The 23075-nt window shown below is 37.0% G+C and overlaps 1 protein-coding gene across 8 annotated transcripts in view; it reads right to left on the minus strand.

The window, feature by feature from the left end:
* Nucleotides 1–1386: 1386 nt before the first annotated feature.
* The window catches only part of LOC111147525 (SNF2 histone linker PHD RING helicase), an 88233-nt gene continuing 66544 nt past the window's right edge, over nucleotides 1387–23075 (minus strand). For 3 of the 8 annotated variants that reach the window (XM_022503586.1, XM_022503582.1, XM_022503581.1), the window contains exons 26-30: nucleotides 11186–11278; nucleotides 10396–10482; nucleotides 9455–9633; nucleotides 4458–4538; nucleotides 1387–3303 (exon numbers count right to left, since the gene is read on the minus strand). In XM_022503586.1, coding sequence (XP_022359294.1) covers nucleotides 3207–3303; nucleotides 4458–4538; nucleotides 9455–9633; nucleotides 10396–10482; nucleotides 11186–11278 — 537 coding nt within the window. In that variant the 3' untranslated portion in view covers nucleotides 1387–3206. Of the gene's footprint in view, nucleotides 3304–4457; nucleotides 4539–9454; nucleotides 9634–9997; nucleotides 10179–10395; nucleotides 10483–11185; nucleotides 11279–23075 lie in introns of those variants that run through there. The other 5 variants (XR_002640638.1, XM_022503585.1, XM_022503583.1 and 2 more) reach the window with 5 other exon arrangements.

A 23075-nucleotide genomic window follows, 5' to 3' on the forward strand; every position in this document is an offset into this window, starting at 1 on the left:
CATGTTATTGGGGGGATTTTGCTTAAATTCTAGAAAAACTGAAATATACTTTTTTTAAGTAGCCTCCACACCCAACATGGGGCTCAAACTCAGCACTCTAAGATTTAAAAACTCACATGCTCTACCCACTGAGCCAGCCAGTTGCCTCTGAAAAATATTTTTTATTTAATTTAACTACGTTAGGGGCGCCTGGGTGGCTCAGTGGGTTAAAGCCTCTGCCTTCAGCTCAGGTCATGATTCCAGGGTCCTGGGATCGAGCCCTGCATCCGGCTCTCTGCTCAAGAGGGAGTCTGCTTCTCCCCCTCCTCTCTCTCTGCCTGCCTCTCTGCCTACTTGTGATCTATGTCTGTCAAATAAATAAAATCTTTAAAAAAATTAAAAAAAAATTTAACTATGTTAAATTAAAAATTAGTTTAATTAATTTAACTAAATGATTAAGGTCATTTAGCATAGGTGATTTTGGCATTTCAAAAAGGCTATTCTGGAGTTTAATAAACAAAGAATTCAAGCACACTAAATCTTTAATGCACTAAATCCAGTAAATGAGAGCAGAAGATTTAAAAAACACTTTGTTCCTTTGTCCACTTGAAAGGGCAGGTTAAATTGATGGCTAATTAATTATGCTTTGCTCAATTCCATTCCTAACTAGTTTGATGAATACTGGGAGTTTGATAATTATTCATAAAATATTTGTGGTTACATGCTCAATTATCATGTTGCTAGTTTTTAGTTTGTTATTACTATGACCTGAAAAGAAGGAATCCCTAAAAACCAAACACATGGATCATTCTGCCGCAATCACACACTAAGACAAAAGCTGAAACTACAATAAAAAGTGAAGCTATCTGGGTTTGAGGCAAAGGATTATGGAATTAGCATATGTATTTTACATTGTATCTATCCCATCTCTTCAGTCCTAATAAACTCACTTGGATTCACCTAACAGAGAATGCTTCCCCAGAGCCAAACACACTGAAACTCTTGAAGGACTGGTATGATCTCATTTCTTCTCACGGGTTCATTAGTACAGCAGCCACTTCAGAACTATTTGTGAGCACAGTGATGGTTCAGAAAATACAAAATGATGGAAGTAGGAAACTTGGCTTTGTTTGCAGCCAAGAAGATGTGGGATTAGATCTGTATTTGTGTTGAACGACTGTAAGAATTACCACAACTGTTTTGAAGAAATAATAAATGTCTATAAAATATGGAATCCTACAGTATAAACAATTTTGACATCTTTTGTTGAGAGAACAAAACAAAAAAACAAGAAAATACACTGTATGTCGTCTGGCTCAGAAATTAATAAATCCCCAAATTTCAATTTCCACTAAAATATTTATTTAATGATATCTTACAGAAATAAATAAGAACAGTTTTTCTCTAATACAGATAGGTATTATTTATATATATATATTTTTTCCTTTTTTACAAAATCGAAGCATATCAAATTGTTTTCCCTAAAACTTTAGCTCAAAAAGGAATACTAGGAAACAAACAGAAATACGGAAATATGCTCATCATTAAATTACAACCATGGGCCTTCTGAATCTCAGCATGACTTAAGATTTAGAGAAAGACCATGAGATTGGGAGTCAGGGGACCTGGGCTCCACTGTTTCCTTGCTACGTGCCATAAGCACAGTTCTCTGTATTTCTGAACCTTGGTTCTCTACCTTTAGAACGGGAATGTTATTAATTATATCAACTTCACAGGATTGTTGGGCAAATTAAAGCTGAGTGTGAATGTACAGGAAAGCTCTTCATAATATGTAAAGAGCTACAAAAATAATAGTTTTGTTTAATTTCATATAAAAGAATCAATGCATATCTTCCTTCAACTGCAGAATAAGCACCAGAAATGTGTGTGTATTTTCTTCAGTTGAATTATGTCACCCTATAAGCCTAGAATAAGAAAATGCACCTTAACTAAGCACCAAAGCTTCTTGGACAAATGTGATAGAAGGGATATTTCTATTACAGTTTTCTGGGCAGCTAAGTAGGAGCTAATGAGTCCTGAGGGTCATTTAAAACTCTGAAGGCTCAAACAAAACAAAACAAGAACATTTGTATTACATCAAATGGCTAGGATAAAACAAGCTACTCCTTATTTAGTGATTTAAAAGTCCATTAATTCTTCACAGAAGAAGAAACACTCAGTTGTTATCGGTTGCAATTATTTGCTTATGTAAATACGACATTCTCTTGTTCCAAAGATCAAATACTAGTCCTTGAGAGAGGTCCTAGTGAAATAAAATAACAAATATCACAAATTTAGATACTAGTGGTTAAAAGTCTAGTTTCCCAAGAACACAGAAAAGAAACCATGACATCATCATAATAATGATTAAAAAAAAAAAAAGCAAAACCCTGCCATACTTCCACGTTATAATGATTAAGAGCTAAAATTATAAAAATTGCAATATTTACAGATACATCAATCTTAAAATATGTAAAAACAATAAGGAAAATTAAAAGTAGAGAAAGCAGTTAAGCTAACTTTATGATAAACATGAATACACTTAAAATGCTATTTAAAGTTCACTGCTTATACTGACACTACTTAACACATCACAGAAATAAGAAAAGTGTTCAATCTTTCAATTTTTAGTAGCAACATATAGAGAAAATAAATTCTTGTCTAATATTAACTTATTGTTAGGAATTGTATTACTGTAAAGTTACTATGCGTGGAGTTATAGTCTAAAGCTACTTAAATAACTAGGAGTTAATATAATTCACCATTCACTTAAAATATTACTACCAAGATACTGGTGAATCATGTGCTAAAGATACTGAAGGCCCTTCCAAAACTGAGATTTAAGTGGGTCAAATATACCAGGTGGTATCAAACTAGACAAGTTTAATTTCTCCCTTACTCCAACTCTTTTTAAGAGTGATCTTATCAAAAGTACACATTACCTCTTAATTCTCTTGCCTCATCAGAAACAGATATTCTTTGGGACAAAAATAAATGTTTTCTCAGGAGTGTAAAATTAAAAATCTTTATAGATCTTTTGGAAACAAGATACCTGGAAAGGACTCAGTAACTACTAGGACACCACCGTACAACTGAAAAAAGAAAGAAATTCATCCAATGAAGAATAGTATTTACTGACATCTACTGGATTTTTTACTTATAACTTTGCTCTATAAGCTATGAAAAATTTAAATACATCAAAGTCTGTGGACTGAACCAAGTGTACTTCATTCAAGTTCTTCAGTTTCTTTGGTAAAAAGGTCTGCCAGATCAGCCAAGGTTAAGACGGAGGCCTCTGGATGCTTCACCGATGAGTTTGTGTGACTGTAGGATTTTTCCAAGTGAGTAGAGTCAGAAAGAAACCAAGGAACAAATGATTACATTTGTGTTATATTTATTAAGACATAATGATATTCAGAATATTCTTGTAACATGAAAACATTCCCTTGTCAGTACTTGTGAGAGCCACATGAACCTCCAAGGACAAAGTCAGTAACAGGATCACTATTACACCTCATCAAAATTAGTGAAGACTTCTGTATAGCACTTTCAGGCTTTGTTATAAAAATGTCCTTTTCTCTCCACAATTCCTCAAACAAAGAAACAAAACCCATGCCAACTGCTACTAAGGCTCTCACTTTAGAATGTGCATTCTTACTTCCCAAAGTGACTGTATTTCAAGAGAACTTCAACAGCTCTTCTGCTATTTTATTTAAGCAGCTTAACTATAATCGCTGGATTCTGTTACACATGGAAACAACATTGACAATAAAAAGCCTCATGTCTGATGCAAACAGCTTTCATAGTAGACTCTCTGCTTCCCATAAACCACCAATGGAAGATTTCTGGTTTCCAATTGCTTCTTCGCTATGCACAGTGCCTCTGTAGAGACATCCCCCCAAGGCAATCATTCCTCTGTATCTGCCAACCATACCTATCTCGTAAGGATGTAGTGAAGCACTGGTTTATGTTTTCAAAATGACTTAGAAGAAAATTACGGAATACATATTAGAGAGTTTTACAGTTCTAAAGTTAAGTTTTTAAAATTAAGGCTCCTCTGGTCTCCCTGCTTCTGTTCTGCCTTTGGAATGAATATCAAAATCACCAGCTGAGTTTTAAGTCCAGATCTTCCTATGTGCACGTGACTGACAGGTGTGATGTATAAAGCAAGGCTGTTAAGTTTCCTTTTATAGATACCCAAATTTTAGGGTGGGCATAGAGATAGATTTCTTTAAAAAGTAATCCAATATGGCAAAGAAATGTAGGGCTGTTTAAATATTTTTAAACAGTATAATCGCTATTAATATATGAAATCAAATATAGGATGTCTAGAGCATTAACTGGGAAATTTTAGATAGGTAAAGTGTCCTATCTTGCTTTTAAAAGTATCTGGTCATCTAAGTGAAGGAGTCCCAAACACTTGCATAACCTTATACAAACAGGAAACACCCATGGGCTGGTAGGAAATTGTTGCCTACCTCTTCTCAGCAGTTTTCAGCATTGCTTGCATTCTTTCTTCTATTGTTGCCTTAATTAAGAATCTGTGTACAATGGTAGGTCTAGAAGGTACATAATAATGCTAAGGTTAAAAACCTCTTAAAACCAACTAGAACAAATAAGACTTCCCCTATTATATGCTATATTCATCAGTCATGTGGTGCCCACTGTGACAGCTGCTAATCAAGGTGCTGGGGGCGGGGTCATCAGTGAATAAAACTAGTTTTAATGAACTAACATTCTAATGAAGGGAAATGCACAATAAACACAGAAACTGGATGGTACGGATAACGCCATGAGGAAGCTGACATAGGAGTTGCGACACGACTAATGGGAATGAGGCTACTAGGCCAAGAAGCAGGAAGAGCATCCCAACAGAAGCAACAAGAACTAAAGGCAAGCTCTGGGGAAGAGAACATGCTTAGAACAAGCCTAAAACGCTCAAAGGCCAGAAAGAAGCCTTGCATGGCAGAAGTGCATTGTAACGGAGGGCTAGAGAGTGGAAGTGAGATTGGAGAGTGGCAGGGAGCACATGCTGTAGGGTCTGGAGGGATATGGCAGGAATCTGGATTTTATTGTGTTTATGAGGGGAAGCCATCTGTGGGTTTTATGCTTGATTTGATTTATACTTGATTTTGCTTTAGACATCACTTTGGCTGTTGTATGGGTGATGGACTGTTAGGTAGCAGAAGTGAAGGGCAAGAAGCCAGTTAAGGAGTTCTGTAGGAGTCCAGGTAAGAGGGTGGGCTGTGCTCTGGTTGTATCAGTGGAAACAGTAAATAGCAGGAGGTCTGGAGTATCTTTTACAGGTAGAGTTCGCAAGACTTCAGTGACGGTTTGGATGTGTGGCATGAAGAGAGAAGTATAGAAAAGCCCTAGATTTATGGTCTGAGAAACTACAGATGAGAGAGTCAGATTATAAGATGGGGAGGGCTGGGGGGTGGGAGTGCAGCGGGAATACACTTTCTTTTACCATGTTCGAGTTTACCATGAGTTTTCCATTAGCCAGGTATCCAAGGGGAGGTGCAGTCCAGATGTGTGTGAAGCAACAGAATGGGGTATGTGAGTCTGAGGCAGGAGCTGAAGGGACATGTCTGGACTGGGGACAAATGTCTGAGAGTCATCCACATGTAAATGCTACTTAAAGCTCTAGGACTGGATAAGCTCATCTAGGAAGTGTGGGTGAAAACAAAATCCTCAGGGACCACGGGCAAGAAGCAGGTCATTAATAACATTATGAACCTCATTTCCATGGTACAGTGAGGACAAAACCCAAACAGAAAGGCTGAGAGGGGAGGGTTAAGGAAGTGGAGGTGGTGGTGGAAGGTAGGGGAGTGTTTTTTTTTTTTTTTTTTTTTTTTTAGGGGAGTGTTTTTGAAGACAGATAATATTAAGACATATTTATGTGGTCATGTATTACAAGAGGAATGTCCTTGAGAATATGAGAAGGGATGGGACCCATGACAAGTGGAATGGCTGGCTTTTCGGGGGGAAAAAAAAAAAGGGACACTTCTCCCACTGTAATAAAAGGGAAGGAACATACTGTGCCTTTCTGCTTATTGCTACAGATGAAATATCCATACCCCTACCGACAACCACTCATGTGCTCGAGCATTATTCCGGCACTCTTTCCTCACTCTTGCTTCACTCGTTCTCTGTTTCTAATGAATCACTCCATTATTTCTCCCATATGAAAGGAAACAACAACAACAACAAACCTCCTGATCCCATACTCTTCCTTTTCTCTGCTCTTTGCAGCAAAACTGTTCAAAATACAAGTCCTACCAGAGATAAAGAGGCAGGAGTGCACCATGCTTAGAAGCAGGGACTGGGGAGGCAGAGCAGCTGTGTTTGAAACCCGCTACCAGTTTTGCTAGCTATGTGACCTTGGACAAATTACGTAACCCCTCTGTTAGGTGAGTGTTTATTAATAAATAAATAAAATCCTCTTCTCTCTGATACTCACATCTGGACATCACCTCCACCACTACGATCTCTATGCTGCTAAATCTATGGGTCAATTCTCGATCTTTATCTTACTTGACTTCAGGAATCTCTTTCTTCTGGTTTTCTTCCTTACTCTGTTTGATCTTTATCTGTTACCTTGGCAGGTTCCTTCTTCTCCCACAGCCTTCAACTTTGGCGTGCTCTGGAGTCCAGTCCCTGGTCCTCTTCTCTACCTACACCTATTCCCTAGGTAATCTCACTCAGTCCTGAGACTTGAAAATACCATTTTATGCTGTTACTTTCAAACGTATCTCTAGCACAGACTTCTGAACTCGGACTTGTATATCCAATTACAGAATAGCTATCTCCATTTGTCTAATAAATACCGGGTAAACATCTCAAATTTCTATTTAAAATACATTTCTGTTTTCCCTCACCAAACCTGCTCTACTCTGTAGTCTTCCCCAGCTCAGCTGAAAGCTACCTCATCTTCCAGTTATCTAGGTCAAAAACCACGGTACTGACCTTGACTTGCTCATGACCCATGTCCAGTCTATCCACACATAAGTACTGCTTCTACCTTTGAAATATGTCTAGAACCTGATCACTTCTCGCCATTTCCACTGCTGCTACCATGGTCCAGGTCGCCTTTAACTCTTACCAGGACTATACAACAGTGTCTTAACTGTTCTCCCTGCTTCCAGTCTCCTGGCCCTGAACATAGCACTCAGAGTGATTCTCTCAAAACTTAAGCTAGAACTTGTTGCTTCTTTGCTCAAAGTCTTGCAGTGGCTCCTTATCTTATACACAGTGAAAGCAAGGTCCTCATAGCGACCTCCTAGGCCCTATAAAACCCCCTCTCCTACTGGCTCTCTAACTTCATCTCCTATTCTCTCCTCTTTGCTTATTCTGCTTCAGCAACTTTGGCTCCTTGCTATTCCTCAAATGTACCAGGTATCCTCCTGACTGAGTCTTTGCACTGTGTGTGCTATTTGCTTGAATATTATACCCCATGACATTTGCATGGCTTTCTCAACTCTTTCAAGTCCTTGTTCAGATGTTAACTTCCCACAAAAGCTTGCATGCCAGGTGGTTCAGCGGGTTAAGCTTCTGACTCTTGATTTTGGCTCAGGTCACGATCTCAGGGTTGTGAGATTAAGCCCCAAGTTGGGCTCTGTGGAGCCTGCTTAAGATTCTGCCTCTCCCTCTGCTCCTCCCCCCTTTCTTTCTCTCCCTCTCTAAAAAATATCTTTTATGCCAACCTGCTCAGCCAAATGTTTTTTTCTTTTTTCTCTTTTAAACAGAGATCAAGACCTGAACTGAGATCAAGAGTCAGACATTTACTCAACTGGGCCACTCAGGCGCCTCTAGCCAAATCTTAATCCTCCTTACCCTGCTCTACTTTTTGAGCTCCTAACAGCATATATTTTACTTACGTTATTGTTTACTATCTGTCTCTCTACCAACTGTCATAACTAGAAATTAAGTTCCATGAGGGCATCTCAGAAGGTGTTCAATAAAAATTTTCTGAATGAAATATGGGGGTATTGATGCAGGTAAACTGTTCAAACTGGTGATGAAAAGATGAGACCTTATCTATTTTCCATGTATGAGGCAAGACTTTCATCAGTGGGGCAGGAAGTTATAGAAGATTTTTACGATAGCCTCTTCAGAAAGTGGAAAAATCTATCTACAAGGGAAGCATAGATAATGCTGAATGGCCTTTTTAGACTGTGGTCTTACATCTGACCTGAATTCAGTCTACGCTTTGGAAAACACTGATAAGAAAAGAAAGCAGTGTTTAAAAATAGAAGAAAAAAAACAAACAAACCCCAAAACCAAATAAAATATAACTGCATTTTAAATGATACTCCATAGTACTTAGAACAAGTGTGTGTTTATTACAGTTATGTTACTTTGCCTTTATTTTACTACAGGTTTGTTTGATGAACATGTCTCTTCTGATGAAAACTAAAGTCCTCATTTATTCTCCTGGCAACTGCTTACAGAGCAATCCAGTTTTTTGAGTCGGTCATATAAAGATGGCATCTCTTATCACTCCTCTCCACATACTCTATACCTCAGCAATTCCAAACTCCTTATGGTCCCTAGGAAAATCATGGTGTTTATCTCCTCTGCGTTCTTGCATATGCAACTCTCTCTTTAGCTGTGTGAGCACCCTTTTCCAGCCCAGCTTTGAAAGAACTTTTACTTTAAGATTCAACAAAATGAAGCCTTTCCGGACTTTCTAGGCATAACCGACCACTCCCTTCTTTTATTACCACAGTACTTCTTTGTATTCTTGTACACTCTATTGCCATATTTCTTGTACTACACAGTGACCTCCTTGGGGGAGTAGATTATGTCTTCCTCAATTCGAGTCTTCAGTATCTAGCATAATGAGTGACATATAGTTGCCACTCAATATTTATTTAATGACTACTCAATATGGGTGTTTTTTAAACATTCAAGGCATCTAACATCTAGGAGGTAATACACTAAGAGGTCTTATGAAAGATAATTGTCTATTTTGATATTTGAATAAAAGTAGTAGCTATTACACAATATACACTATTAGGTTTGGGCCCAGTATTAGGCTGAGCCTTAACTAAAACTAAATATGTCTTAGAATAGACCTAAGGGACTGTCTTTTTCTAAGTGGAAGAATTTAAAAAGGAGTCATGAATGAGATATGCCTTCCTTTAAATACAGGTTACTTTACACAATCAAAAATCAATTCTTCTCAAAGTCATGATGGATGCCTTCAACTCTGCAGCTATCTTAAATATTTTAAGGAAGTGATCAGGATAGACTGAAGGAGGAAAGACAAAAATCTGGGAGAATGCAGGGATTTGCTGTTTGGAGGAGGGAGGGTTGGAAATCTCAAAATGTCTTTTGGTCATATACTTGAAAACTTAGTAAATAAGTGATTAAAAATGAATAGGTTATAATAAACATAAATGAGTTTAAATAGCAATTTGTATCTTAGACACATGAAGCAAATGTTACTGATGCTAATTTTAGTTCTTACTTTGTTTGTCCAATTCGGTGCACCCTCCCAATGGCCTGAAGCTCATGGGCAGGGTTCAGTATGGGCTCCACCAAGAGAACATGAGTTGCTTCAATGATAGTTAATCCATTAGAACCTGTGTGCAGGGGCAGCAGCAAAATATTGATTTGAGGATCATGTTTAAATGCTGAAAGGTTCTCCTAAAAAAGAGAAAGGTACATTTAAATTTTAGTTGGCTCACTTAAAAGTAAGAGCAGTATATTATAGCTCGTATTAAGAACCCTAATAGAATCCAGGTCATTGTGAAATTAACAATTAAGACAATTAAATGTCAAATTACCAATTTTAGAAAATGTAAACTTGTTGCTTGACTTCATGAGGAGAAATGTCACATAAGCTCCCCTGTTTCTTATGATACAGTGGAAGCACAAGATACATGTATGTGATATATGCAAATTAAACTATATGAGCTTAGAGGGAAAAGAGAGAATGAGAGAGTGTGTCAGAGTGAGGATGAGAAGAGACATGAATCTGCTACATTTTCACTTGGTCTTCTTTGTGTTTTTGTCTCTTAGGGTGTGCACCTGTTGTTGTGCTGAGTGTAGCATAAGGAATTTGACCATACAGAGTTTTGCCTGGCAGTGTCTTGAGGACCTAATCCCAGCATGAGGGGCCTGTCCATTCAACAGGTGTATCGTTGGCCATCTTTTCCTTTATTGAAGCAAATGACCTCAAGTCAGAAGATCTTAGAAAAAAAAAAAAAAAAAAGATCTTGCTATGGGTATAATTGGATAGAATATAATTACAGTTTCTCTACTTTGCTTTTGAATGTCAATTTTATAATGAACTGATAACTGAAACCCTTACACACAAGACAATAAATCCAAGTAAACTTTTAATAGCAGTTTCAATTTGCAACTAAATTCACTGCCCCCAAAAAAGCAAGAAAAATCTTGACATACCTGAAATGTCTTAACACGACTGATCTGAGCAAATTCCATGTTGTTGTCAGTGAGGGCTTTTGAAATAATGTCTAATACATCTTGCCACTAAAACACATCAAATAGTAAGAAAACAAATATTTACACATAGCTTTCACATAAAAAGGAGTTGAAAAGGAACTATATCCAAATAACTTATATACCTCAGAATTAAGAAAACATAAAAACAAACCTTCAAATGTGGTTCCATCAATATTACTTCATACTATCAAAAGGATAGTGTTTTTTTCCCTTGTTTGTTTTAAATCAAATGCTGGTTAAAGATGGGATAAAAGACATGAGTGTCTTTGTGAACTGAATTAAGATAAACATAAATAATAGAAAATAAATAATGGAGTGCTTAATGGATATAGCTGCTTACCTTTTAAAAATAAAAACTAGAATTTTTACTCAATATTTTATTCAGTGGGTTACTTCAACTTTCTTTTCTTCAAGCAACCAATTTTACTTGTGAAATGAGACTTTCGAGGTTATAGATTTAATTTTTAACATAGTAATATTAAAAAGTCCCCATGAAACATATTAATAGGACATATACCTATAGAAATTGCCTTATAAAACATCACCAAATTTCTCTGAAAATAATTCTATCTTATGGACATAGAAAAAAAAAAGAACATGGAAAATCTAGCGGTAATTCTAAATCTCAACTATATTATGGTGAACATTACACACAAGTTCTCAGATATAAACTGATCAGAGACAGAAAGCCAGTCTGAGCTAAGACTCAGGATAAAAACATTGACCGTACCGTTGAGAAGACGAGTGCTTTAGCGCCTGGGTCTCTAAGCTGGATTCTCATCAGAGTTCTGACCACAGCTTCCACTTTTGTAGAATGGCTACCCTTTGAACACAAACAAGGAAACATGTCACTACCAAATAAAATCTAGTTTATAATAGAAAAGGAAACCAATGTAAAACACTTGAATTACCAAAACTACATGTGTATCAAAACAATCAGGTACATATGTTTACTTTTCTTTATTTTGTATTTGCTGGAAATTTTCTTTAGCCTCAAACTGTAGATGCTATAAAACTTACACCCCGAGAAAACTAAATACGAAACGCATCAGAAAGTCATATAGTGACATGACTCTGAAGAGAAGATTTTTAGGTTAAAGTGGTTAGGATTTGTAGTTACAAGATTTTCTTATTTTAGATAAGCAGAATTTATATTAGAAACACTTTTCACTTCAGATACCAGGGTATTAAGAATACAATGAATCAAAACCCCAGTTTAAGTAAAATGTGAAGGATCCAACCTGGGAAGGATCCTTTATTACAAAGGATAGAGACAGAGGTAGAAATGACACCCACTTGGAAAGCAGCAGATTTCTACAAAGCTAGATAAACACTATTGAGTGGTTCTTTTGCATCTTCTATAACCATTTCCATCATAAAAGTATGAAAAGAAAGAAAGTGAAGAAATAACAAAATGAGGAAATGAGCAAATGTTTTTGCAGCCTTCATGGAGAAAGTTTTCCTCCTGGAATGCTCTGGGAGATGGCAATGGCATGAAGATATTAAGGACATGGGATTTTGAGACAAATCTAAATTCAAAATTGACCAACCAGTTCCACATTTTGCTGGTTATGCAGACTACCCTTTCCAAGGCTTAGTTCCCTCATCTGTCAAAGAGGGATGATAATTCTATTTCCAAAGATTGTTGTGATGGCTAAATGAGAGAAATACATGTATAGCATTTAAATCAACACTTGGCAGAGCAGATACTCAGTAACTTCTTATCTTTCTAAGACATTAAGTATGAGCACAGATAATGACACAGATAATCTCACGAGAGCAGATCTAACCAAAAAGAAGTAAAAATATTCCCACAGCAGCATTACTCTTCTCCTCAATCCAAATCCTTGCACCACTTTTACAGAGACACTCACAGGTAAAATACATCAATGAAACAAGAAAGAAAGGCATATCAATTTGAAGTTAGCAAGACAGAAATACGGAACAAATTTTAAAACCCTAAAACTAAAATCCTGAGTCTATATAATTATTTTTCTGGTATGCAGATTGTCAGTCACACTTGAAAGGTTAAAAAATATAAAGGATCTGTTTTAGTCTAAAAAGTGTCTTAAATAGAGCAAAATTGTCTCCAATGAGAGAAAGCAGGAAATCAGCACGAAGTATTGTTTAATGAGTTTAGAGAGAAACATTCATATCCCTTGCAAGGCCTCATTTTCAAAAATATTTTCAAATGAAATACCATAACTATAAAACCTTCCATCTATTAAGCTGCTTCTTACGAAAAGTTCAAAAGAAAACATAACAATAACCTTTTATAAGCAAGATTCCAAACTAGAGTGCTAACTCTGTGAAAGAAAAGACCAGAACATCAGCTTTTATCAAAGTTTGGACAGTTCAGTGGTAACTTTCAATGATTCCTTGCAAATGTCACAGCTTGGAACCATTTGGTCCTAGTCCAGTTACTTCCACTATGAAAGAATAATAATAAGGGTAGAAATCCAAACTCCACTTGGCAGAAAGCTACATGGGGAGTGAGACTACCTTAATAACCTTTTCTTCCACTTGGAGAGAAGTGGCTACTGACAGTAAGAACAACGGATGGCCTTCTTAGTGGGTGGCCCATGTATACTGGCAGGTCTTGGTTTGATCATGCAGGCCACGCATAACTTTAAAAAACAAATTCAATAAATGCACAATCCTTATGTTAGGCCAATCTGTTAAGGTAGTTTCTGTCAAGACAAAAGATTTCCTATGTTAAACTACCTGAAGACATTTAAATTATCATAAATTGTCATTAAAAATGTTGCCTCCCAGTTGCAAGAAGATATGTTTGTTTTTTTTTTAAAGATTTACTTATTTATTAGAGATAGAGGGCACATGCGTGCATATGTGTTGGGGAAGGGACAGAGGGAGAGGGGGAAAGAGAGTCTTAAGCAGACTCTGCGTTGAACACAGAGCCCTATACAGGCCTCGATCCCAGGGCCCAGAGATCATGACCTAAGCCAAAACCAAGAGTCGGATACACAACGGATTATGCCACCTAGGCACCCCTGTTGAGTTTATTTTAATAACAATTCCCAATTTGTTGCTAAATCGAAAGAAAATGCTATGCACAATGAAGGATTACTGACCTAAGAAGTTAACACAGAAAGCAGTAAGCTACAGGAAAAAAACTGAATAGAAATTAGGTAAGGATCAAGTTTCTGTCTTATTTACTGTATCTATCACAAGCACATTTTGGATGACTTTAAAAAAATTACATAAAAGCAAAATAAGCTTATTGGACAACTAAGCTAACAGAAATACACAGAATTAAAGAAGTTAAATCCTTTTTTAAAGCCCTACCCTCTCAAAACACCATTAAGAATTGGCATTTATCCTGTTAGATTCCTTAAGCATTTTTGAAGCTTATATAAAAATACATATATATTCCACAAACATTTGTAAAAACATATTTTTATAAAGTGGCCTTTTAACTTGTATCTTAGCAATCTATTCATGTAGGACCTTTATTTTACTTGACCTCAACAGCTGCACATTTAGGGTATAACAATTTATTAAATATTTGGTTATTAATATCATTTAGATTCTTGCATTCATTTTGCTATTATAAACAATACTGCAGTGCTTCTTGTTCTTATAGCTTTGGATGCATGTGAAAATATTTTTGTTGGATAGGCACATCAAAGTGGAATTGTTGGTTAAAGACTCAAAAAACTTACTAGATACTTGGATTTTGGTGGATCAAATTGCCATCTAAAAATGCTGGAACTGGGGCACCGGGGTGGCTCAGTCAGTTAGGCATCTGCCTTCAGCTCAGGTCATGATCCTGAAGTCCTGGGATCCAACCCCATGTTGGTTCCCTGCTCCGCTGGGAGTCTGCTTCTTTCACTCTGTGCCTTCCCTTGCTCCTTCTCTCTCTCTCACTCACTTTCTCTAATAAATAAATAAAATCTTTAAAAACATAAAAAAAAATAAAAAAAAATGCTGGAACTTAAACAACCAGTGGTTAAAATGTCTGTTTCTTTGCACACTTGTTAAATTCAATTTTTTGCCAGTCTGATAGGTGAAATGAGGAGCCAAATTTTCATTTAGTCTACATTTTCCTGAGAGTGAATCGGAATATCATTAACTGGCCATTTAGAATTCCTCTTCTGTGAACTGTATTCATATCCTTTGCCAATCAAAAAAAAAACCCCCAAAACCCTAAGTTTTCATTTCTTACTGATTTGTAAGATCTCTTGTATACTGTATATGCTAAATTTATGTTGTCAATATTTTCTTACTTCTCTATATGTGGTTCACAGTTGTGTTAAATGCAATAATGTAAACAAAAGTGCTATCTTAATATATATTAGTTACAGTAACTCACAAATGTTTGAGGAATGACAACTGGATTTAAAAATTAAGTATTCTTTGATTTTACTCTTCTATCAGATTTTTCTGTGCTTGACATTTAACTAGTATTTCATAAGGGAAATGGGATTTTTTTGGTAGAAGAGCAGCTTTTTCTTCAACTGTCTTGCTATGGTTCTTTTTTCATTTTTCATTTAAATAGGCTCCACCCAAATGTGGGGCTTGATCTCATAACCCTGAGCCTAAATTAAGTCAGAGGCTTACTCAACAGAGCTACCCAGGTGCCCAAACCTGGTGGAACCTAGATTCCCATACCACATTATGCCCTTATTCATGAACTTTTCCCCCTCTTTTTTGTACTTTTAACTTCCAAATGAAAAAAGCAAGAGTCCCAAAATAATACTGAAAAGGCTACAGTCGGGTCTTATAGCAGAGTCAAAAGTGAACAAGAGATAGGGCAGACTTTCTTCTGCATTTTCCTCATCACTCAAATCTCTCCAATATTTCAAGTAAGTTCATATTTGATTATTCAAATCATTCATTTATTTATTCAACAAAATACCAAGAACTATATTAGGCACTGGATATACAAAGATCAAAAGATACACTCCCTTGCTCTCCAAAACATATAATCTAATCATGTTACAGAATATAGAAAACAACAAAAAAGATGGTTTATAATGCTGGTTTGGCCTGGGTGCAATTTAAGTCAATGTTTTATTATAACATCTTAATGAGTACTATACACATTCTACTTCTCTTTTTAATGTTTCAATCTAAAATGCATAAATGAAATTTGGCTCAAATCTGTCAGTTTCTTTTTGTTTTTTAAAAGATTTTATTTATTTATTTGACAGACAGAGATCACAAGTAGGCAGAGAGGCAGGCAGAGAGAGGGAGGAAGCAGGCTCCCTGCCGAGCAGAGAGCCCGACGTGGGACTTGATCCCAGGACTCTGAGATCATGACCTGAGCCAAAGGCAGAGGCTCAACCCACTGAGCCACCCAGGCACCCCATCTGTCAGTTTCTGAGAAGACTATTCAGTGTGGCCACTGCTACAGAAACTAGTACTCTGTTAAAAAAGGTTACAACACAGAGAAGGGATGGGTTATATACAGGCAGGGCTGGAGGAGATCACAGAAGGGGCACAAAAGAGATTAGGATGAGGAATTGTGCACACGAATCTATCCCTATGCAAGGTGTTAACAACGTACCAAAGTATGAATATTCTCAAGACAGATAAACTGGTAGCCTCAGTCCAACTTAGCTTATTTTTTTTAGCTGTATGAGTAAACATACAAATGCAAAATTAAGCTGGGATGATATGTATTTGTGAGGAGGATACATGGAAATAGAAATCCCACAAGACTGCCAGACTACTTCTTAACACATTACGTTGATAAAGTTGTATTTAATTATAAGCACAATTGGTCCTCTTCTAAAATTCCTTTAAAAAAAAACAAAAAAACCAAAATTTTATTTATTTATTTGAGAGAGAGATTGAGAGAGCACAAGAAGAAGCAGCAGACTCCTGCCGCTGAGCAGGGAGCCCAATGTGGGATGATTCTGGGACTCTGGGATTATGACCTGAGCCAAAGGCAGTCACTTAACCAACTGAGCCACCCGGGAGCCCTGAAATTCTTGTCCTTCTTTATTTCCATCCTTTCTTGAGACTCTCTTTGGTTTTTCCAGATACATATCCACCAACCCTGACTTTGTGATCAATGCTTGGCTTTTCTTCATGTTTCTGAAACATCAATGATGAAGACCCTGCTGTGGAGTAAAAACACATCATCTGTCCTCTGCCTTCTCCAGACCATATCTTCATGGTTGTTCTCCCTAAGGCGCTACTTCTAAGGTCAGCTGGAGAACCAGGGTGGGAGATGTATGAAGTGTCATCAGTCAGATCAAGGCAGTACCTCTCCTGGTGTTCCACTCATGAGGTAAGCAGTCAAGAGTACTTTAACAGTTAAAGAAAAAAAAAAAAAAAAAAAAAAGGATGGAATTTTCTTTCTTTATAGCAAAAGAATCATACAAAATATTCTTTAGGAAAATCTTTGCTCTCTTGCTTATAATTTAATCAACAAAACCGAACAAGGTCTCCAAGCTACATATACAGGCAGTCTTTCTACTTTCTGGAAAATAAACCACAAAGTTAAAAGCCCCAGACTTTTGGGTAGGAGTTGAGGCAATGAAAAAAACAGCAGATACCCATTAGTACCAAAGGCCAACAAAGAATATTTCTTACGAAGTGTGGCCTAGAGGTTGTCTAGTTGCATACCTAAAGATCAGAAATGTCATGCAGCCTCTTAACTACTCCAAATAAGTGCAGCTAGCTTTTTTTCATCACACAGTTAAACTTGATTGAGCAGCTCTACAGTCTTAGGTTCATGTTATAAAATTCTAAGAACCTAAAGTTTGAGTTAAGATTTGTTAAATTTGTTAAAAGGATGTAAAACTCACTTCTGTTTGTCATATATTCAGTAGACAGAAAGAATTCTAATAATAAAGCTATCAAGTAGTATTTAGACTTTGACCAATACTCCCCCCCATCCCCCCAGAATGGGACTACATATCTCATCAGGTCATTTGTAGAGTGACTGCTTTTCCTTCCCTAAAGTCTTCTTATTGGGGAAAGAGGAGGGAATAGGTAAAACCTTTGAGTATGGTGTAGAAGATATGCAGTGGTTGGCTTCACTCTATTACCTTCATGCCTACTTCCTATGGCTGAGAATCCCTGTTTAGGGAAGGCAGGAAAGGAAAGAGAAGATATGAGATCTCCCTACTATAGCAGCAAAGTGCTATTTGCACTTGATTTATAGAAATAAAACCAGTGCTCTATGACAGGAAAGTTACTGTTGCTTTGTATTATAGCCCTTTGTCACCAGTCTGCCCTTCTTCCCTTGAGTCCCTCTATCTTCTCTATTTACTTAATCTGTCCACATTCCTCTCTTACTTTTTTGCTGTAGTATCTACGGAATCTCATGGTTATGGCTTTGCTCCACTGGCAGAATTAGGGGCTAAAGTGGCTGCCGGGTCTTGAAGAACATTAGAAGAAAGTCGAACAGTGCAGATGATGAATGCAGTCTTATTTTTCACCAAACGTTAGAGAATATTATTTAGCAACTACTTTATGTCAATATACATATATTTAGAGACCTTACACATATATATTCCATATATGTTAAATACATACACACCAGTATGTGAAACATATCAAATCATGGCTTACATTAGAGGAGGCTGTCAGTCACTTACCACTCAAAAGTGAAAGCAAAATGAAGTCATTTTCTGGAATTTGCCATTCACACACTCATCATGATAAAATTTCTTGAAGTAGTACAACACAGTGAAAAAAATACTACAACGAGCATTACAGGGATCTTAGTGCCAGGTAAAGTTGACACAGACATTAAGAAAGCTTTCTAGAAAAAAGTCAGGAGTTCCATTAGATGGGAGTGCTTGGAAGGTTTTTCTTCAAAAACAAAGTTTAAATCCACAAGATTAGAATTATATTCCTTTCTACATGACTTCAATCACTCTGCTTGACTCTACAGTGTAAAATATTGTTCATTATTTTACTGAGTAGATATGGAAGACATACTGGTAATTAAGTAATAAAATGTGAAAGCTATTAAACATCATAATATAAAAATGATTCCATATGATACTATAACAAAAATTAGGATGTGGAAGAGACGAAAAACTGAAAGAGGAATAGATGCACTAATTTCCTCATATTCTGAAGTGAGGTAACAGCAGATCCTGTGTGTCTATAGCTAGTGTTTTAAGAAACAAAACCTATGTGTATTATTGAAAGTGATCTTTAGAACTAAAACCAGAAACTGATCATAGTGACAAGGCAAATAAGGTAGAATGAAGGACAACTACTGCATTCCATTTTATTCTGAATTTATTTTTCTTTTATGTAAATTATTACCACTAAAAAAATAAATACACTTTTTGTCTTCCCTTATTTCTTACAGATGGACAAGAGATCCAAGCGGATGGGAGGGAGGCCTATAACTTAAAGTTGTCACCTCACAGGCACACCAGCCCTCTGGATCTGTCAGGGCTTGAGAGCTGGGCGCTGCTATTCCTGCAGAGCTCCTCTTGCTCTAGGGTCAAGTGGATGCCTAACCCGTGGCACCTGCCACAGCTAAGGAGTTTCGGCTTTGTGAGAGGTAAGGCAATCCCATCTGAAACACAGCACAGGTTTTATTTTAATCTTCCAGTTATTACATGGATTGATTTTTGCAGTCATTAAAACATACTACAAAGGAGTTGAGATTAGAAATTTTTTGGAAGATTTCACCTGACTGAAAAACATCACTTGAAAGAAGACAAATTTACACAACTTATCTCCCCTCCCCCCTCAAAAAGGGAACTATGTCCTCTAACCAGTAACATGACCAACTGAATTTTAACATGGTGACAGATAACAGATTTTTTTCTCTAGGTTTTCATTGTGGGCTTAAAACTTGCAAATAATTCGAATGTTCAGTATAAAGTAATTTCTGTTTTGGTGTTACCTGACTTTTGTTACTTTTATTCTGGACACTTCTTTTTGAAAGACAGCTTACTCTTTGAATGAGCCTGTGCTATCCATAGTGGTTTCTGCAGAGTAAGATCAGTTAACATTGTTTTATTTCTGTCTGCACCTGTTCACCATGCTAAAAACCCATGTCAATAGTGACAGATACATATTTGGTGCAGTTATAGAGCTTGCATGACTGGTTTCATGAAGTAGGATCACTTCTCAAGCATATGCCTGGGGCAATGGCTGGATTCTTCAAGCATTCACATGCTACTTGAATGAAGTTCAATGGAAATGCCACCCATGCAGTGGCAAATCTTTTTTTTTTTTTTTTTTTAAAGATTTTATTTATTTGTCAGAGAGAGAGAGGGAGAGAGAGTGAGCACAGGCAGACAGAATGGCAGGCAGAGGCAGAGGGAGAAGCAGGCTCCCTGATGAGCAAGGAGCCCGATGTGGGACTCGATCCCAGGACGCTGGGATCATGACCTGAGCTGAAGGCAGCTGCTTAACCAACTGAGCCACCCAGGCGTCCCATGCAGTGGGAAATCTTACAAGTGCACTAGGCCATGAAAATATCATTCTGTACCTTTAAACACTTTGCATAATGATTTTAAAGAGACAGGTTAACAACTAGAAAAAAATCAAAAATTTTATTTGTACCCAAAGGCTTTTAGAGATATTATATGTAAAGAGTAATCAATTGCTTATCTGTTCATCCGTCCATCCATCCTTCCATCCATCCAACCATTTATACTTACTGAGGACCTGTTATTTACCAGGCATTTTTCTAGATGCTGGGGATATAGTAGTGAATAAACCGAAGTCCCCACTTCACGAACAATGTCCTTTCCACATTTTAATGGAATTTATACCCAGCAAAGTATAAGTTTTTCAGAATGGTAACTTCATAGAGATAATTTACATCTTAAAGTCTCTATTGTGTGTTTGATTTTTTGTAAGCTATTGCTAACTTAAATCCAGACTCCCTAACAGTTCAGAATTACAACCGCTAACTTGGCCAATGAATAGAAATTGTTTTTTTGTGATTATAATTATACTTACTCATGACATTTTTCTAACAAAAACAATTACATTCTAAAATTACCAGTTAATGTTCATATACAAGTATCTTATATAAAAGTATATAAGATACTTATATATTTTATATATAAAAATATTTAGATATACTTAAGTATATTCAAATAAATAAAGCTTATGGATTATATTCACCCAATTATTTTAGGCCCAGTCACAATTTTGGAATCAGTTCTTTTCCATCCAGATGTTTCACTATATTTAGAAAGTACAAGATAGACTTCACAAGTCATCCTTGAATAACTGAACAAAAATTCAAGAAAAACAACAGAATTCTACATTTACAACTTGACACATGATACTGCTAAAATTCTTCGGGAGTGTGAGTGCAGAAATATAGTTTTGTTTTTCTCCCCTTTACAAAGAGGCTGTGTAAGACAGCTCTATCATCAATAACTTACTTATTAAAAATGCAGATACCTGGACAAGATCTCAGATCTAATTAGTTAAAATTTAAATGGGAATGGGGCCTGATAAAAATCTTTATTTTAGGAAACAGGCCAGTTATTTGACACTCCGAAGTTTGAGAAGATGAAGCAGTTGTGCCTGTGTGTAGGATGGGTGGGAAGGTTGCTGTTTTGCTGTGGCTATACCCATGTAGAATATTTGCTCCTGGATAGAAACTTCTTATGACATAAGAACTGTGTCCATCATACAGTCAGGATTTCCACTGACAAAAATGAAACCTATCCAAACTTAGAACACAAGGAACATGCCACGTGGGGTGTATGTTCTGCCAGGAAGCCTACTTCACCATCCCAAATGCCTGGCAGTTGTCAGAACTTGCAAGGGGAATTTTGTTTACTTTGCGAAATGCCCAGTAGGTTCCAAGGGTCATTTAGGAATACTGCCACACAGACGTTAGAGTAAATACAATCTTTAACTTACATGTGTCTGCTGAAGGGAACACTGTGATCGCAATATTCAGTTTATGTCTATTGTCCATCAATAGGATTCCTTATATTGTCAAATACCAGCAGAAAAAAAAGTCTTATATTGTTTAATACTATCTTTATGTTTTCCAATTATCTTTTTTCCAAGACCAGCTATATGATTATGTATGATATACTGTCTGCTCTGAGAGTCTTGACATTACTACTTAGAGTGAAATAAACATTTCGGATGATACAAAAAATTCAACGAAGTAAAAATATTACTTCTCAGCATTGTAATAAAGGCCAGAGATTTGATAATCAACATAAAAGAAAAATCCCTAGGGCTAGCACTAGTTTGAACTAATATTTATAAAATTTTAAAACAGTGCCTTACTTATTTATATAGAATTATCTTTATATATGATTACTCCTTCAACCTCACAACAGATGATATGACTGTTCAGCAGGGTAGTTATAGAAGCAGAGAGTGTCTGAGAGAACAATAGGCAGATGCTTCAAAGAGCAGGTGGCAGACAGTAGGTCAGAAATGTGACAGAAGTTAGAAAAGGGGACAGGCAGCAGAAGGCAGAAGTGGCAGGCACAAATGGTGACAGTAAAGGCAGCGAGAGAAGTAGAAGTAACTGGCAAGAAGTAATGTGAGAATGTGGAAGACAGATAAAACTTACAAGCATAATAGGTATAATAATCAGTCATGTTTAATAAAAAGGAAATACAAGTGTACATGCACCTATGAGGAAAGAAAAATTAACTTCAGTAAACTCTGTAATCGTAACTTTTTATAAGATGCTTCGATTAATTTATGTGTTTATTAGTACACAGGAAAGACAGGAAGAAGAGAATAACAAACAGTATTTGTACACTGATATTCCTGTCCCAACAGGACAGTGAATGTAACTGTCCTGACCTCTCTCCTGTGTGTCTAGGAAAGGTGCCATAAAACGAACAGGTGTTTGGGTTTGATGGGCTCCATGACTCAGTCTCACAGAGGCTGTGCTGTTTACTGGTAGCTAGAGCGATCACTTCCTAAACCTCGTGGCGTGAAGCCTGACGCAGCAGTCCTCACACTCGTTCCTTACAGTGTGATGAATGCTTTTACCTAAGGGTCAGAAGCCCTTCTTAGCCACGAGTGCCGTCTGTGGCCCTTGGGATGCCTGAGGCCAAAGGAAGAGACAGAAGAGAAAGAAGGGCTAAGAAAAACCATTTTTAAGGGAAGGAGAGGAAAAGTGCAGGATTGGGAAGAAAGGGAGAGGGAAGCCGGGAGGAAAGCAGTTCTTTGGGCAGGGAGGAGGATCAAGCCTCATCAGGGCTGGTCAGCAGAGTGCACCATAGACCACCTTCCTCTTCACTCAGCAACTCTTTGGCATTTGATTTAAAAATACACATTTATCCAGGGGATTCCCAGAGAGGGAGCAGAACTACACGACCCCTTGAAATCATGATCTTCTCATCACTTAACCTTGCCAGTTGTGTTATTCCCAGACTGCTCTACAGTTCCCTCCCATTCTCCACCCTCCCACTCTTCTCATTCCACTCCCAACTCCGGTAGTTCCCCATTACTAGTGCTTTATGGTCAACAAACTCTTTCCCACTTTTAACCTTTTGTAGAAATACTGTGCTCTACTTCCTTGCTATAATTAGAACCCGGCTGTCCTTTGAGCACAGTGCTTTCTTGAACTATGACTACTGGTGTCCTCTGGTCCCTGATGCAGGTTTCAGATCATTATTTCTCATTTTTGTAAAAATTTCTATTCTTTTGGGCCTCATGAAACCCAGTTA

The sequence above is a fragment of the Enhydra lutris genome, unplaced genomic scaffold (genome assembly GCF_002288905.1).
Source record: "Enhydra lutris kenyoni isolate GAN:26980312 unplaced genomic scaffold, ASM228890v2 scaffoldscaffold17, whole genome shotgun sequence".
Lineage (NCBI taxonomy): Eukaryota > Metazoa > Chordata > Mammalia > Carnivora > Mustelidae > Enhydra > Enhydra lutris.